We start from the raw sequence: 14,024 nt of genomic DNA, 5'->3' as shown, positions 1-14,024 counted from the left end.
CTTAGTTGCATATCTAGAGAATTTACCTTTTGTGTCAAGCCTAAATTGAAAAAGAACTAAAAATTGGTTAGCACCTATTCACCCCCCCCCCCCCTCTAGGTGCGGCATACGATCCTTTCACTCGGCCGCCTTGCCGGGCAGCTGGACCGGCCATGGATTTCCTTGCAGGTTTGTGGGGGGCGGGTGGCGCTACGGTGGAGTTGTTGTGGCTAGGGTTTGAGTGGAGGAGATGATGAGGCAGCCGAGCGCGTGTCCCTCTTTATATGCGCTGAGGCAGCCTCATCATATTAAATAGCATAGTTTGCGGACGGAGATTTGGTGCACGTGAGCACCAGTGATCTCGTTTAAAAAAAATCAAAAATCATATTAAAATCTGAAAACAAATCCGCATGTACTGAATGATGTATCTCCAAACGTGTAAAAAGTTAATTTCAAATACTTTATATTCTAAGCTACACAGAAATGACAAAATTGTATATGTGAGTAGTCATTTTTAAATCTCCAAAACATATCAGATTTTTTCATTTTTGCTTAGCACAAAATAAAAGGAATTTCGGTTTAAAATTTTGCATGATTGTGGAATGTATCACTGACAATCTCCAAAATTATATTCATATTTCTTCTTAACTTATAAAATATCTTTCACTTTTTTAAAAATGATGAGAGCACTTTGTAGCTCTCGGGTGCCAAAATCACATTGCAATAGCTTGTCTCTTACACACTTTGTACTCTAGTCAATCTGCGGTTGAAGTGTCGCTTAAAGATATCTATATCTTTGTTAGGCACAAGTGCATTTGGCGTCTCCTTGTTCCTCCTTTTTTCCCTCGCTGATGTGTTCATGAATCGCCTTACGAGAGTTCCATAATATAATATACTAACAATATCAGTAGCGTGATTCAGCGACTATTATGTGCAGCTGGCAGAGACAATGCGGCAAGGACTGAAGAGACAGAGTTGAACTGAAACACCTTCGCCTATCACAAGTCACAGAGAGTTGGTCGGAAGCACGAAGACACACTGGAGCCAGAGCAACCTCATCAACATACTGTATGAACAAGTCCATCAATTACCCTCCAATTAATCAATTAACACCAATGCCAGCATCTTTGGTTTAGACCAGAATTTCTGGCCAAACTTCTATTGTCATCAAAAGAGAAGAAGAAAAAAAAAGAAGGAGAAGAAGAAAGAATGAACACTTGTGGAGTATGTATACGCTCTCCGGTGATCGGCGAGGCGAGCCAATGCGTCTGAGAGCTGTTGGTCATATACTAGGGAGTTCGGAATCAATTCGACGACGGAGGCGTCTTTGGCGTCTTGGGCGGGCGCCCGGCGAGGCCCTGCTCGATGTCGGCGCCGCCGCGCGGGCTGGAGGAGGAGGTGCCCACCATGGCCTGCTTGCCCCTGCTGAGGAGCCGGCGCAGCGAGCGGAGGCGCGCGGACATGGGGGACCTGAGGTCGTCGGCGGCGGCGCCCGGCATCCTGCTCGCCGGCAGCGGCGACGAGGCGCCGACCGCCATTTGACGGTGTGGAATGTCGATCACCAGGTTCTCGTTCCTGCGGCCGGACGCCGCCGAGGGTCTGGCGGTGGAGGAGGCGGCGGGCATCCCGAGGCCGGTGTTGTCGTCGTCGCGGGTGCCCCAGAAGAGGATGTTGGTCGGGAAGGCGGGGAAGTCGACGGTGGCGGGGTCCTCCCTTGGCACGCGCGGGAGGCCGTCGGGGTCGGCGCCGACGGGCGCGCGGCAGAGCGGGCAGGTGTCGTGGGAGTGGAACCACATGTCGATGCACTCGACGTGGAATCTGTGGGCGCACTTGGGCAGGTCCCGCACCTTCTCGCCGCCGGCCACCTCGGAGAGGCACACGGCGCACTCGAGCGCGTCGGCGGGTTTCCCCGCGGCGGCGGCGTAGACGGAGACGGGGAGGGAGCGGAGGACGGCGGCGGGGAGGCCGCGGCGCGGGAAAATAGGGGAGTCGCCGACGAAGAGGAAGCGGGAGGAGGGCGTGGAGGGGCCGTGGAGCATGGGGTTGACGCCCAGGAAGCGCTTGGCGTAGAGGTAGAGCAGGAAGACGAATACGACGACCATGAAGAGGAAGATGACCGCCGCGAGGAGGACCCCGTTGCTGATGGCCAGCTGCGACGGCGCGGCCGCCGTCGCGCCGGAGATGGTCGGGCCGGAAGGCGAAGACATGGTTTGTAAACAAGAAACGTTTCTTTGTGTTTCCGGCGAGGAGAGGAGAGGAGAGGCGGCGACGAGGCTGGGATGATAGGGGAGGAGGAGGAATGGTGGAGGTCGCTGGTGGAGGTCCGGTATTTGAAGGAGAGAAGAATCAGAGGAAGTGTGGCGAGGCGGCTAGGTAGCTGATCGCGGTGGTGGGATCTTCTGCGGGCGGATCGTGGTTCCGTTTCATGACGGAATGAGCGCGAGATCCTCGGGTGGATGTAGAGGATCCTTCTCGGGTGTGGAATGAGGAAGAGGTGGACATTGTCAACTAGTGGTTGGGTTGAGATTTGAGAGGAAGGAGACAGGGCTTTGGTCGCGCGGTTTGACTTGGCCGTTTCTCCTGATGCTGCGCCTTCTGGGTTACGTACGTGCTCCGGCGGCCTCCCGGAAGCATCCAACTGGCGTGAGCAGGGGCGGCCGCCGCGGTGCGGGGAAACGATAGTCGTCGTCTCGCCCGTCGCCGGCGACTGACCTCGCCGGTCACGGTCAATCCGGCTTCGCTCGCCTTCCTACGAATGTACTACACCTTCTTTACACGTTTTAGGCTCAGCAGAGGCAGTAATATTGTATAAAATATTAGTGGAGATAAAATCATGGTCAAACGGTACATAAGACGAGCACGCGTTAGATACAATTCGAATTAAGCTCGACATGCGTCACATATGAGCTACGCATGTGCCGACTTGGAGCTCAAGCAGTTCCTTTCACCTCCTAGTTGACTATGTCGACCATGTGATGTGAGGGTTAATTAGTGCTATGACCTTGTACAAGAAATGGTAAAAAGAACTATTCTAACCGTTTATATTTCAGTGTGAACTAACATCACGACAAGAATTATAAAACGGAGGAAGTAACCGTGGAGAATGATACGTACAATTACACACACGAGTAATCAGTTTCCAACAGATCAAAGCCGCGCATGAGAAAATTGCGTAAACTACCACATCGTCATTTCCTTGTGGGGACTGGCTATCAGATTTGTTGTTCAACAACTGTACTGTAGATTTAGACATTCATGCAACGGATTACACGTTTTAGTATGTAGTTGATGGTTTGTGCAAACAAAATACATGTAACGTAATACTTCTCTTTCAATGAACAAGAGTTTTCTTTTCCGAAAGTCAAACTATATGTAAACTTTGAACAAGTTTTAAGAAAAATAATTAACATTTACAATACAAAATTAATGTTAGCAGTAACTGTTGTGTGCGATAAGGACATGAGTAAGTGGTCGTTCCTTCAATGATCAGTGACGCAGTGAAACGACGGTTCATTTTTTTAACTGGACCTGGAGACGAGAACCGACGGTAGAAAAGAACGTCGTACTACCGGGCGGCGACCTGCCAGGCAACGTGCTGACCACTCCGTTGCACACTTGCACTGGCAGCACTGCAACGGTCCAATGCACGTTTAATTTGTTGTGTGTGATTAAATTTGGGGTGGCCGTGCGGTGCTCTCTGCAATGCCTTAACGTGCTTTAAAGATTCGAGGGCAATGCTATTAGTTTTTTTTTTAGATCGACAGTGTTATTAGTTATTACCACGCTACAGAACGTACCTTAAATACTTTAATTGTACAGGATATTTTCATAAATGTGGATATTTTGGGACAAAGTCAGTGCGAAATCTGGCATGATCTAAAACAGATTTCAACATGAAATACACATGATTTGAGAAGATTTTCGTGTGATTGTGTGAGCCAGCAAAGTGTGCTTAAAGTTGACAGCGCGCGCTAGTTTGGGCCACATGAAACAAACACTTCGTTAATAAGACAAAGAAAAATGGCAACGGATAAAAAATATGTACTACTCGTGTTAAAACAAAATGAAATCCGAATTCCAAACACAACTTTGCCAAAAAAAACATGGATTTAGCTATGAATAGTACATATTGTTAACTGCGTTGTGAAATCGGTGCATCGACGCTTTCGACGCCAAATTTGACCATTTTGTGTCTACGTACTAAGTTTGAAGCTGAAATTTTGTGATATAACAGAGAAGGTAACTGAAGACTAGAGGTAACTTGCGTCCTTTTTTTCTATCAGATGACGTGGACGGCACTAAGCAAGATAGTCTCGTCTGCCGTTAAAGATGGATCTACCACGTCGTCCGTAGTCTCACGTACTGGTCGCTGCAGCTAGCCGTACACGTATTCCCTTTGAACGTATGTACGCGTGCTCGTACCCCGCACTAAATGCGCCCGTGACATTTCACTCACCTTGGCCGGGAAACTACAGCGTGTCGACGTGACGACCGATGCTGGCTTTTTGTACAGTACATGATGACAGCGCCAGTAAACCGTGACTACCGGGCACCCGGAGGGCGACGTTTCGACATGTTTGGTGGGAGGGAAACGCGTGCCGAGAACATTGAAAAGGTCATAGCGCAGGCAGGAAAGTCATTTGATTTGCCTCGTTCGGTCGCACGGCGAGCGAATTTCTTCCCACGCCCGTTTCCACGGACAAACTACCGCGCGCCATCCGATTCACTTCTCCCACGTGTCAGTTTCCTCCTCTCCCACCCGTCGGGACCGTGAACCCGTCACTAGAATTAGGGCCGTCTATAGTGAGACGACCCAAATGGTCCCGGCCTATCCGAAACGGTTCAAGCGGACACGCGTTTTAAACCGTTCGAGAGCACGCTTCGGCGGCGCGACGTAAACAGACCAATTTGCACAGATCAACCTATTCATTTCTAAATTTGGGTCGCCAATGAGTCGGGCTTAACAACGAGCGCGTCCTCCCTTGTTCTCCCTTTGGCCAACCCGGGCCCTCCCGCCAGTGGGACGGTAGCCATAGAGAAGAACTCATTGGTCCCAAACCCTTGTCCTCCGTCTCCGCCGCCACGCCCAGGTAGCGCCGTCGTCTGCGCTTTGCTTTTTCGTTGGCGTCAGCAGTTCACAGCGGCCCGTGGCACCAGCTAGTACGCCGGATGTTGCCGGGGACTACGTCGTCGACAAACTTTTCTAGCCGGTTGCTGCCTCCCCCGGCCGTCGCTGACTCCTCCCTATTTCCAGGAAGGGTGCGGACATCGCGTGTTACCAGAGTCCCATGCGCACTATCCTCCACGCCACCGGGCAGAGCAGCAAATCTTCTGTAGACGCAAGCTTGGCCGGCTCGCTCAGCGGTGCGCCCACAACCCGCTCGTCCGGTCGCCAGAGCGAGTTCAAGGTATGAATCGCGTCCAAGTTTCTTCTCTTCCGTTGCACCGGCGTGGGCATAGACATTGAAGTGATCAAAATATAATTATCTTGTGCAGATGAGTAGCAAGGCAATCGAGTTTTTCTACAAGAAATGTCATCGAATCATCGTCGGAGAAGGAGTCCGACGGTGAGACCGAACTCTTGTTCGGCGCTGCAAGCACGGCGCACGACCATTATCTGTTGCCGAAGCGCAGAGGTGGGTCGTCGGTGAAGCGCAAGGCCAACAAAGACCGAGATCGAGTCGGTGGACACACTAACCTTATGCGAGACTATTTCCACCATACCAATCCGATTTATGACGCCAGCTTGCGTACGGAATACGGGTTATCTTGTTGATGAGTACTTGCCTGTATGAACGAGTCCACATGCATTGGGGCCATGCACAGATTTTGCAACGATGTTAATGCGGTGTTTGGTAAAGTTTATCTAAGAGAGCCAACCACCGAAGACACTGCTCGCCTCTTGTCCATAAATGAAAAGAGGGGGTTCCTGGTATAATAGAAAGCATATATTGCATGCATTGGCAGTGGACAAAACTGTCCATTTGATTGGCAAGGACGGTGAAAAGGGCATATGGAGGGGTGCACGGTAATACTCGAGGCAATTGCATTACAAGATCTCTGGATTTGCCACTCCTTTTTTGGCATGTAGGCATCCAACAATGATTCAACATCATTCAGCGTTCCCCAGTGTTTGCTAGGTTTGTAGAAGGCAATGCTCCTCAGGTTTCCCATGAGATCAATGGTCATTATTATGACAAGTGTTATTATCTAGATGATGGCATCTACTCTTCGTGGGTAACCTTGGTGAAGACAATCTGTAACCCAAAAGATGAAAAATACAAGAGGTTCACAAGAAACAAGAGGAAGCTCGAAAGGATGTAGAGCGGGCATTTGGCGTGCTGCAATCCCGTTTGGGAATTGTTCGACGCGCTGCCAGAACATGGAGCGCCGAGAGAACGTGGGAGGTCATTACAACATATGTCATCATGCACAACAAAATCGTTGAGGATGAGCGAGATCATAGCATCTATGATGGTGACTGGAAATTCCAGGTGAGTTGGTTGAGCCATAGGCTAATACAGCTTCTTGCATATGCCTGGATCAGACCATCCATGACCGTCTTCAAGCCGATTTGATTGAGAGCATGTTTACTCATGTGGGAAACCAATCTGGCTAGTCTGTTTTGATATTCAATTTGAGTTGCCTTATTTGTAAAACTATGTAGTGTGTGATTGTAAAATATTCTTGTTTAAATAATATTTACTTTTCTACAATTTGAATTGCCTTGTTTGTAAAATTACTATTTGAAAGGCAATGGGCAACTGGCCAGGCCTGGCGAAAGCCAGCGTGGACCGAATGGGTCGCTCCGCTATGTGTGTTGTCCTGGCAGACCGGGCATGCACCACCGAACTGTCCGCTGGCCAACCCAAATGGACATGAATAGACCATTTGGGTTGTCCTCCTAGAGATGCCCTTAATCGAGTTGATAATGCGGAAGCGCAGACCGAAGATGGACAAGCGAATGTGTCGGTCATGTGCCCACGCGTCGGTGATGTACCGCCATGTTGCCTATGATGTCACATAATCATTTTGCTTATGATAACGTGTTAAGAACCTCCTATTGTGAAAGGCCTTATGGCTCCAACTCATCCTCGTAGGACATGTGGCTAGAGCCGTTCTCATCAAGCAGGATCACGAGGTCGTGCTTGCGCCCGTCCTCATCAAGCAGAGGTTGCTTCTGTTGAAATATTGGGTCCACTTTCAGTGGCCCAAATTAGATTTCAGTTTTTCCTATAAATCTCAAAGCCCACATAGTGGCAGTCATGTGAGTTTTAGCCCAAGTTGGTGGCAGCTCACTAGGGAGTGGCAAGAGGTGGGAAGTTTAGTCCCACATGGAAAGTTGGGAGGAAGTTAGACCACCTTATAAGGTGGGTTGTTCCACCACTAGTAAGTGAGTGAGAATAGGAGTGCTACACGCGCGCGCTCCTCCTCCTCCTCGCTCGTCTCGACACGACACGTCACGACGCGCGCGCCGCGCCCGTGTTGAGTGGATTGAGCCTCGATCCACGAGGTTTTTGGGAAGCGCTCTGCGCGACTGCTCAAGCTCTTCATCACGGGTCGCCTTCCGTCCAAGTCGGGCGGTGCTGCCTACCGTCGTCTTCAACGCAGTCTACTTCGACCCATCGTCCCCGTCGTCAACAACGTTGTCATCAACAACGTTACCGCTGCGACATCGTCTCGCTACACCTCCACCGCCACCTCCACCGGATCGGTACGTGCGACATATCTCGATCTGTTTAGCGATGGATGTTCTACCGTTTGCTCGCTACTCGTTCATGTTGATCACTGCATCTAGTATGTTCGAGTTTCACATGTTAGTAGTTACTTTCGTCATGCTTTATATTCTGGAATTAATCATGGAAATTGTGCCTAATTATCCAACAATCCAAAAACCTAATTGTAGGCAATTTCCTGAGTTAACAATGGCTGGTTTTGCCGATGCACCGAGGCCGGATAAGTTCACCGGTGTGCACTTTAAGAGGTGGCAAGTTAAGGTCATGCTTCGGCTTACTCATATGAAAATATTCGACGTTACCGATGGTTTACCCGAAGGAACTATATCCGACCAAGATCAGAACAAGTTCAAGGAAAACAATACTCTCTTCATCGGATGCGTTACGAGTATTCTTGCCGATCGTCCGTGTGATGTGTACATGCACATAACGGATGGTAAAGAGCTCCGGGATGCACCGAATGCTAAATTCGGTGCAACCGATGCAAGCGATGAACTCGTACATCATGGAGAGCTTCCATGACATCGGGATGGTAAACAACCGTTCGTAGTCGAACAAGCTCATGAGATACAGTGCATTGCGAAAGAGCTTGAACTCCTTAAGTGTGCCTTACCCGACAAGTTTGTGGTCGGATGCATCATCGCTAAGTTGCCCCCTTCATGGAGGAACTTTGCTACAACTCTCAAACACAAGAGACAGGAGATATCAGCTGAAAATCCGATAGCGTCTCTTGATGTTGAGGAGAAAGCTCGGGCTAAGGATAATACCGAGAAAGGAGAGGGTCGGCCTAGCGCCAACATGGTGCGTAAGAAACCCTACACAGCAAGAACAAAGGGAATAACAAGCCCTCCTTCAATAAGCCTATGAAGACTACAACCTTCAAGAAGAAGAAGATGATAAACAAAGCAGATCTGAGCTGCTTTACCTGTGGAGAGGCTGGCCATTTTTCTAAGGACTGTCCAGAGAGGACATACCGCAAGAAAAAGGCGAGGCAAGTCAACACGGTGACCGCTAGCAATGCTGATGGGTACGGTAATCTCTTTACTGTTCTTTCGGTATTTCAATCTCCATGTTGGTGGATTGATACAAAGTGCTAATGTTCATGTGTGTGCTCGACATATCCATGTTCACTTCTTACCAGGTCGCCCGGGATTCTTCCGTCTTGATGGGGAATGGGTCACATGCTTCGTTCGTAGTGTTCGCACGGTAGATCCGAAGTTCACTTCGGGAAGATCGTGCAGCCGAGGAACGTGCGGCATGTCCCTACTATGAACAAGAATCTCGTTAGCGGCTCCCTTCTATGCAGAGATGGGTTTAAGGTTGTTTTAGAGTCGAATAAAGTAGTTGTTTCCAAGTTTGGACAATTTATTGGTAAAGGCTATGAGTGCGGAGGCTTGTTCCGCTTTTCGCTTTCGATTTCAGCAATAAGTCTCGTGAACCATATTTGTGGCAATGTTAGTGATGATACCAGGTGTTTGGCATTCTCGTTTATGTCACATTAATTTTGGTTTAATGTCTCGGCTATCCGAGCTTTAAGTTTAATTCCGAATTTCACCATTGCCAAAGGTTCTAAGTGCCATAGTTGTGTGCAATCAAAGCAACCTCGGAAGCCTCACAAGGCGGCCGAGGAGAGAAACTTGGCACCTCTAGAACTCATACATTCTCGATCTATGCGAGATGAATGGTGTGTTGACAAAAGGTGGAAAGAGATATTTCATGACATTGATTGATGATGCGACTAGATTTTGCTATGTTTATTTGTTGCGAACTAAAGATGAAGCTTTAGACTACTTTAAAATTTATAAGGCCGAAGTTGAAAATCAACTAGAGAGAAAGATCAAGCGTCTTAGGTCGGATCGTGCTGGCGAGTATTTTCCTAAAATCTTTGATGAATTCTGTGAGGAACATGGTATTATTCATGAGAGGACGCTGAAAGGACACGGATGTCGCCTAGAGGGGGGGTGAATAGGCGATTTAAAACTTTTACGAGATGGGCTTAACAAATGCGGAATAAAACTAGCGTTTACTTTGTCAAGCCCAAAGCCTATATACTATGGTTCACCTATGTGCACCAACAACTTATGCTAAGCAATACAAGCAAGTATGTGATAGCAAGATATATATAACTTCAAGCACGATGGCTATCACAAGGTAAAGTGCATAAGTAAAGAGCTCGGGTATAGAGATAACCGAGGCACGCGGGAGACGATGATTTATCCCGGAGTTCACACTCTTGCGAGTGCTAATCTCCGGTGGAGAGGTGCGGTTGCTTAGTGCTCCCGAACGCCACAAGAGGCTCACCTTGAGGTGTGGTTGCTCGATGCACACCAACGCCACAAAGGCCTCACCCCAAGATGCGGTACTCACACCACACACCGAACGCCACGAAGGCCACCTAGATCTCCGGTGACCCTCGCCACAAAGGCCTAGGTCACGGTTCCACTAAGGGATTTCCTTCGAGGCGGAAACCGGGCCTTACACAAAGATTGGGGCACACATCCACAACTTAATTGGAGGCTCCCAACAAATCGCCACAAAGGCCTAGAATCCGTCTAGGGTTCCAAGAACCCAAGAGTAACAACCTTCTTGCTTTCACCACCACGAATCACCGTGGAGAACTCAAACCGATGCACCAAATGCAATGGCAAGAACACCACAAAGATGCTCAAGTCCTTCTCTCTCAAATTCCAACAAAGCTACAAAAGCTATTGGGGGAATAAGAGAGGAAGAACAAACAGGAGAACACAAAATTCTCCAAGATCTAGATCCCAAAGATTCACTCACAAAGAGATGATTTGGTTTGGTCAAAGTGTGGATCAAGATCTCCTCTCTCTTTTCCCTCAAAATGGGGCAAGAATCATGCAGGGATAGAGAGATAGGGCAAGCTTCTCAAGAACAACAATGGAGGAGTGAGAGAGTGGAAGAAGCAACAGCCCAAGGAGGAAGAAGGGGGTATTTATACCCCCCCAAGAAAATCGAGCCGTTGCAGACTTTCGAGGGCCGGATAATCCGGCCTAAGTTGGGGCCGGATAATCCGCCCCCCGGATAATCCGGCCTCAGGGACAAAACCTGGTCAAAATCCGGCCAAAAATCCGGCCCCTATACTCGAGCAGCAATTCCCCGGGTCCTTAGTCGATTTCGAGGGGGCCGGATATTTCCGAAATATCCGGCCCAAGTAAACCTGCAGAAACACCAAAACTAAAACGGGCATAACTTTAGCATCCGGACTCCGATTTTGATGATCTTGGGCTTGTTTTGAAGCTAGGAACAAGCTCTACAAGATCATGCAGGAAACCATCATAGTCCAACAAGGGAGGATAGAAACAAATGATGAAAGGTTTGACCTATCTAAAAAGACATACCGGTAAAACCTCCAATCTCGAAAATGCAACAAGTTGCCCGTGCAAAAACCATTCTTGATGAACTAGAGCTTGTCATGAGAATAAGCACAAGCTCTAAATCATCACATGGATAAGATCCAAATGACAACCAAGAAAGATGATGAACCAAACTCGAAAACGCAACAAGTGATCTATGCGAAATCCGTTTTCGATGAACTAGAGCTTGTCATGAGAATAAGCACAAGCTCTAAAACATCACATGGATAAGGTCCAAATGACAACCAAGAAAGATGATGCAAGGATGCAAAGGTTTGAGCTCTCTCCGAACGATACGATCGAGTTACTCACTCGAGAGCCCTCTTGATAGTACGGCAACTAAACTATAAACCGGTCTCCAACTACACTATGAGACCGGTGAGAAAGAAACCCTATCAAGAGCAAACCTTATACTTGCGCATTCCACTTGAGCTTGATGACGACGATCTTGACCTCAACAAGATGGAACGCATTTCTTGCTTGTGCTTGCTTGACGAAGTCTTGTAGATTGCTCCCCCATAAACCACCATGGGAGAGCTTCTTCTTCGGCGCATCTTCGCATAACCATGACCACCATGTGGATTGCTCCCCCATAATCCACCATGGGAGAGCTTCTTCTTCGGCGCATCTTCACATATCCATGATCATCATATGGATGGCAAGACTCAAGCAAAGGATCTCTTCGAGATGGCTCATCTTGAACTTGCACATCATTTCTCCATGGCAAGCTTCAAGCTTATGAACTCTTCGAGTTGGCTCATCTTGAACTTGCACTACATTTCTTCATTCTTCATCATGTTGATGTATTGAAGTAACTTGAGGGCTCACTACATCTTCATCTTCAAGACATACTTGACACTTGATATCCTTCATCAATTTCTTCTTATTGCAACCTTGAAGCCAACATATGGTTCAAGAATTGCCTATGGACAACTCCTACAAATATAACTCAATGCAAACATTAGTCCATAGGGATTGTCATTAATTACCAAAACCACACATGGGACTCCATGCACTTTCAATCTCCCCCATTTTGGTAATTTATGACAATCTCTTTGAGAGGGTTTATATAAGGAATTTAAGTAACAAATAAGTTGAATATATAGAGCAAACTCCCCCATAATATATGCATGTGTGAATGATCTTGACTTTCATTGCATATATTGGCATTCAAAGCCTAGTGGAGTTTCCTCTAAATATTCAACTATGCAAAGCAACAAGATGCAATGCAATAAAGGCACATGCTTAAGCACAAAGCAAAGACATAACCAAATTCCCTTAAACCCTCCAAACTTCTCCCCCATTGGCACCAATTGCCGAAATGGGTGAAAAATTTAGAAGGCCAATATAGTGAGAGTTCCTCCATAGCGTGTGCATTTCTCATAATTTGAGTGGAATCAAATGCACATATCCAATGACGAATATTTGGAAGGAATCACACTATAGATAGGATCAAAGATTGCAAAAAGATAACAAAGTCTAGAAGCTTCAACAAATGAAGCAAGCAACCAAATGAACCACAAAGAGGATACCAAAAGAAAGATAGATATTATGATAAGATCAAGAAGATTGCTCTAAATAATATGAGGAAGCTCCCCAAGGTTTGTGCACAAAACTAGACAATTTGCATTGGAGTATAAAGTGCACAAACATGGAATCATCACTCCCATAATATCATTCAAAAACAAAAGATACCAAGTGAATCAAACTCTAATGATCACCACAAGATAGTGTTCTAAATCAAATGAGGAAGCTCCCCAATGTACATGCATAAAATAAAATGTTGCATTTGAATACAATATGCATAACATGGAATCCTCACTCCCTCATTTAAAACACAAACATTTGTAATAGATCATAGATAGAAAAGTAAGCTAAACACTTGCAACAAACAAATAGTTGAGCAACAAGTAAGAGGCACCATAATAAAAGGCTCAACCAAGATGATATGTGAAAGGCATGATAAAGCATATTATAAGACTATTACAAGGATGAGCAAAAAGCATCATCATAGTCTTCAATGAATTATATTGCTTAGCATGACCAATCAACACGCAATAAATAAATAAGATATCAAAAGGAGATGTATCATCTCTTATGTGTATAAGTTTCTCTAAGTGGGCAATATCACAAAGATATTTATCCACAAAGAAACATGCACACACAAAATAGATACGCAAGAAAAATAGTATGATATCCAAGACGAAGTCATGCAATATACCAATAAGAATTTTTGCTTAATAGCATGGCCAAAGGCTCAATTTTATCTTATTGTACATTCATGAATTTCAACCACAAACAAATAAAATACATCAAAAATATCAACAAGGGATAGAAGATAGTTGGGATGCATTTGAGAAAGGCAACAAGTATCACAAACGAGGATACCAAAAGAAGTAACTAAATTTGCACTTTCATCTATATTGCACATGTGAGAGCCTTGAGGAATTGATATGCAACAAAATTGCTAGATAGGCATAGTTGGGATGGATGAATCATGAGCATGATTTAAAATACTTCCCAACAAATGCACTCATCTCAAATTACTCACATTCACAATAAAGAGGTTTCATTAAGACTTTTGCAAGAAGCACAACATTTGCAAATCAAGAGATTCATGCCAAGATGCAACCATAAGGTTGGATACAAGAAAAGTATGCATGAGAAGATACTTGTTACCAAGATAGCATTGGTGTGGATGTAGTAGATATGTGTTCGTTGATCATCCTAGCTTGCCTCACGTTACCATTGAGTCACCACTTCTTTCCAAGAGTGAGACAAGCATTCAATGCATATCCATTGTACCTAACACAAAGGTAAGTACAAAATGGTCCCCAAACTAATTGGGTCCGAAGTAGTTAGACACACTACAACATATAGGACAAACTCCACAATTCTATGTGCATATAGATATGAAATTGAATTTCATGCA

General features: G+C 46.4%; 1 protein-coding gene across 1 annotated transcript; it reads right to left on the bottom strand.

The window, feature by feature from the left end:
* Nucleotides 1-1,043: 1,043 nt before the first annotated feature.
* LOC124670845 (RING-H2 finger protein ATL3-like) lies at nt 1,044-2,255 on the bottom strand. Its single transcript, XM_047207319.1, has one exon. It carries the CDS (start codon nt 2,184-2,186, stop codon nt 1,284-1,286), a length of 903 nt encoding a protein of 300 aa, XP_047063275.1. The 5' UTR covers nt 2,187-2,255; the 3' UTR covers nt 1,044-1,283.
* Nucleotides 2,256-14,024: the final 11,769 nt, after the last annotated feature.

Source organism: Lolium rigidum, chromosome 1 (assembly GCF_022539505.1).
Source record: "Lolium rigidum isolate FL_2022 chromosome 1, APGP_CSIRO_Lrig_0.1, whole genome shotgun sequence".
Taxonomy (NCBI): Eukaryota; Viridiplantae; Streptophyta; class Magnoliopsida; order Poales; family Poaceae; genus Lolium; species Lolium rigidum.
The sequence above is the reverse complement of the archived record's forward strand: the minus strand, read 5'-3'. Positions and strand labels throughout refer to the sequence as shown.

Coding starts and splice junctions, on each gene's coding strand:
- LOC124670845 (XM_047207319.1), bottom strand. CDS start 2,186: ATGTCTTCGCCTTCCGGCCCGACCATCTCCGGCGCGACGGCGGCCGCG.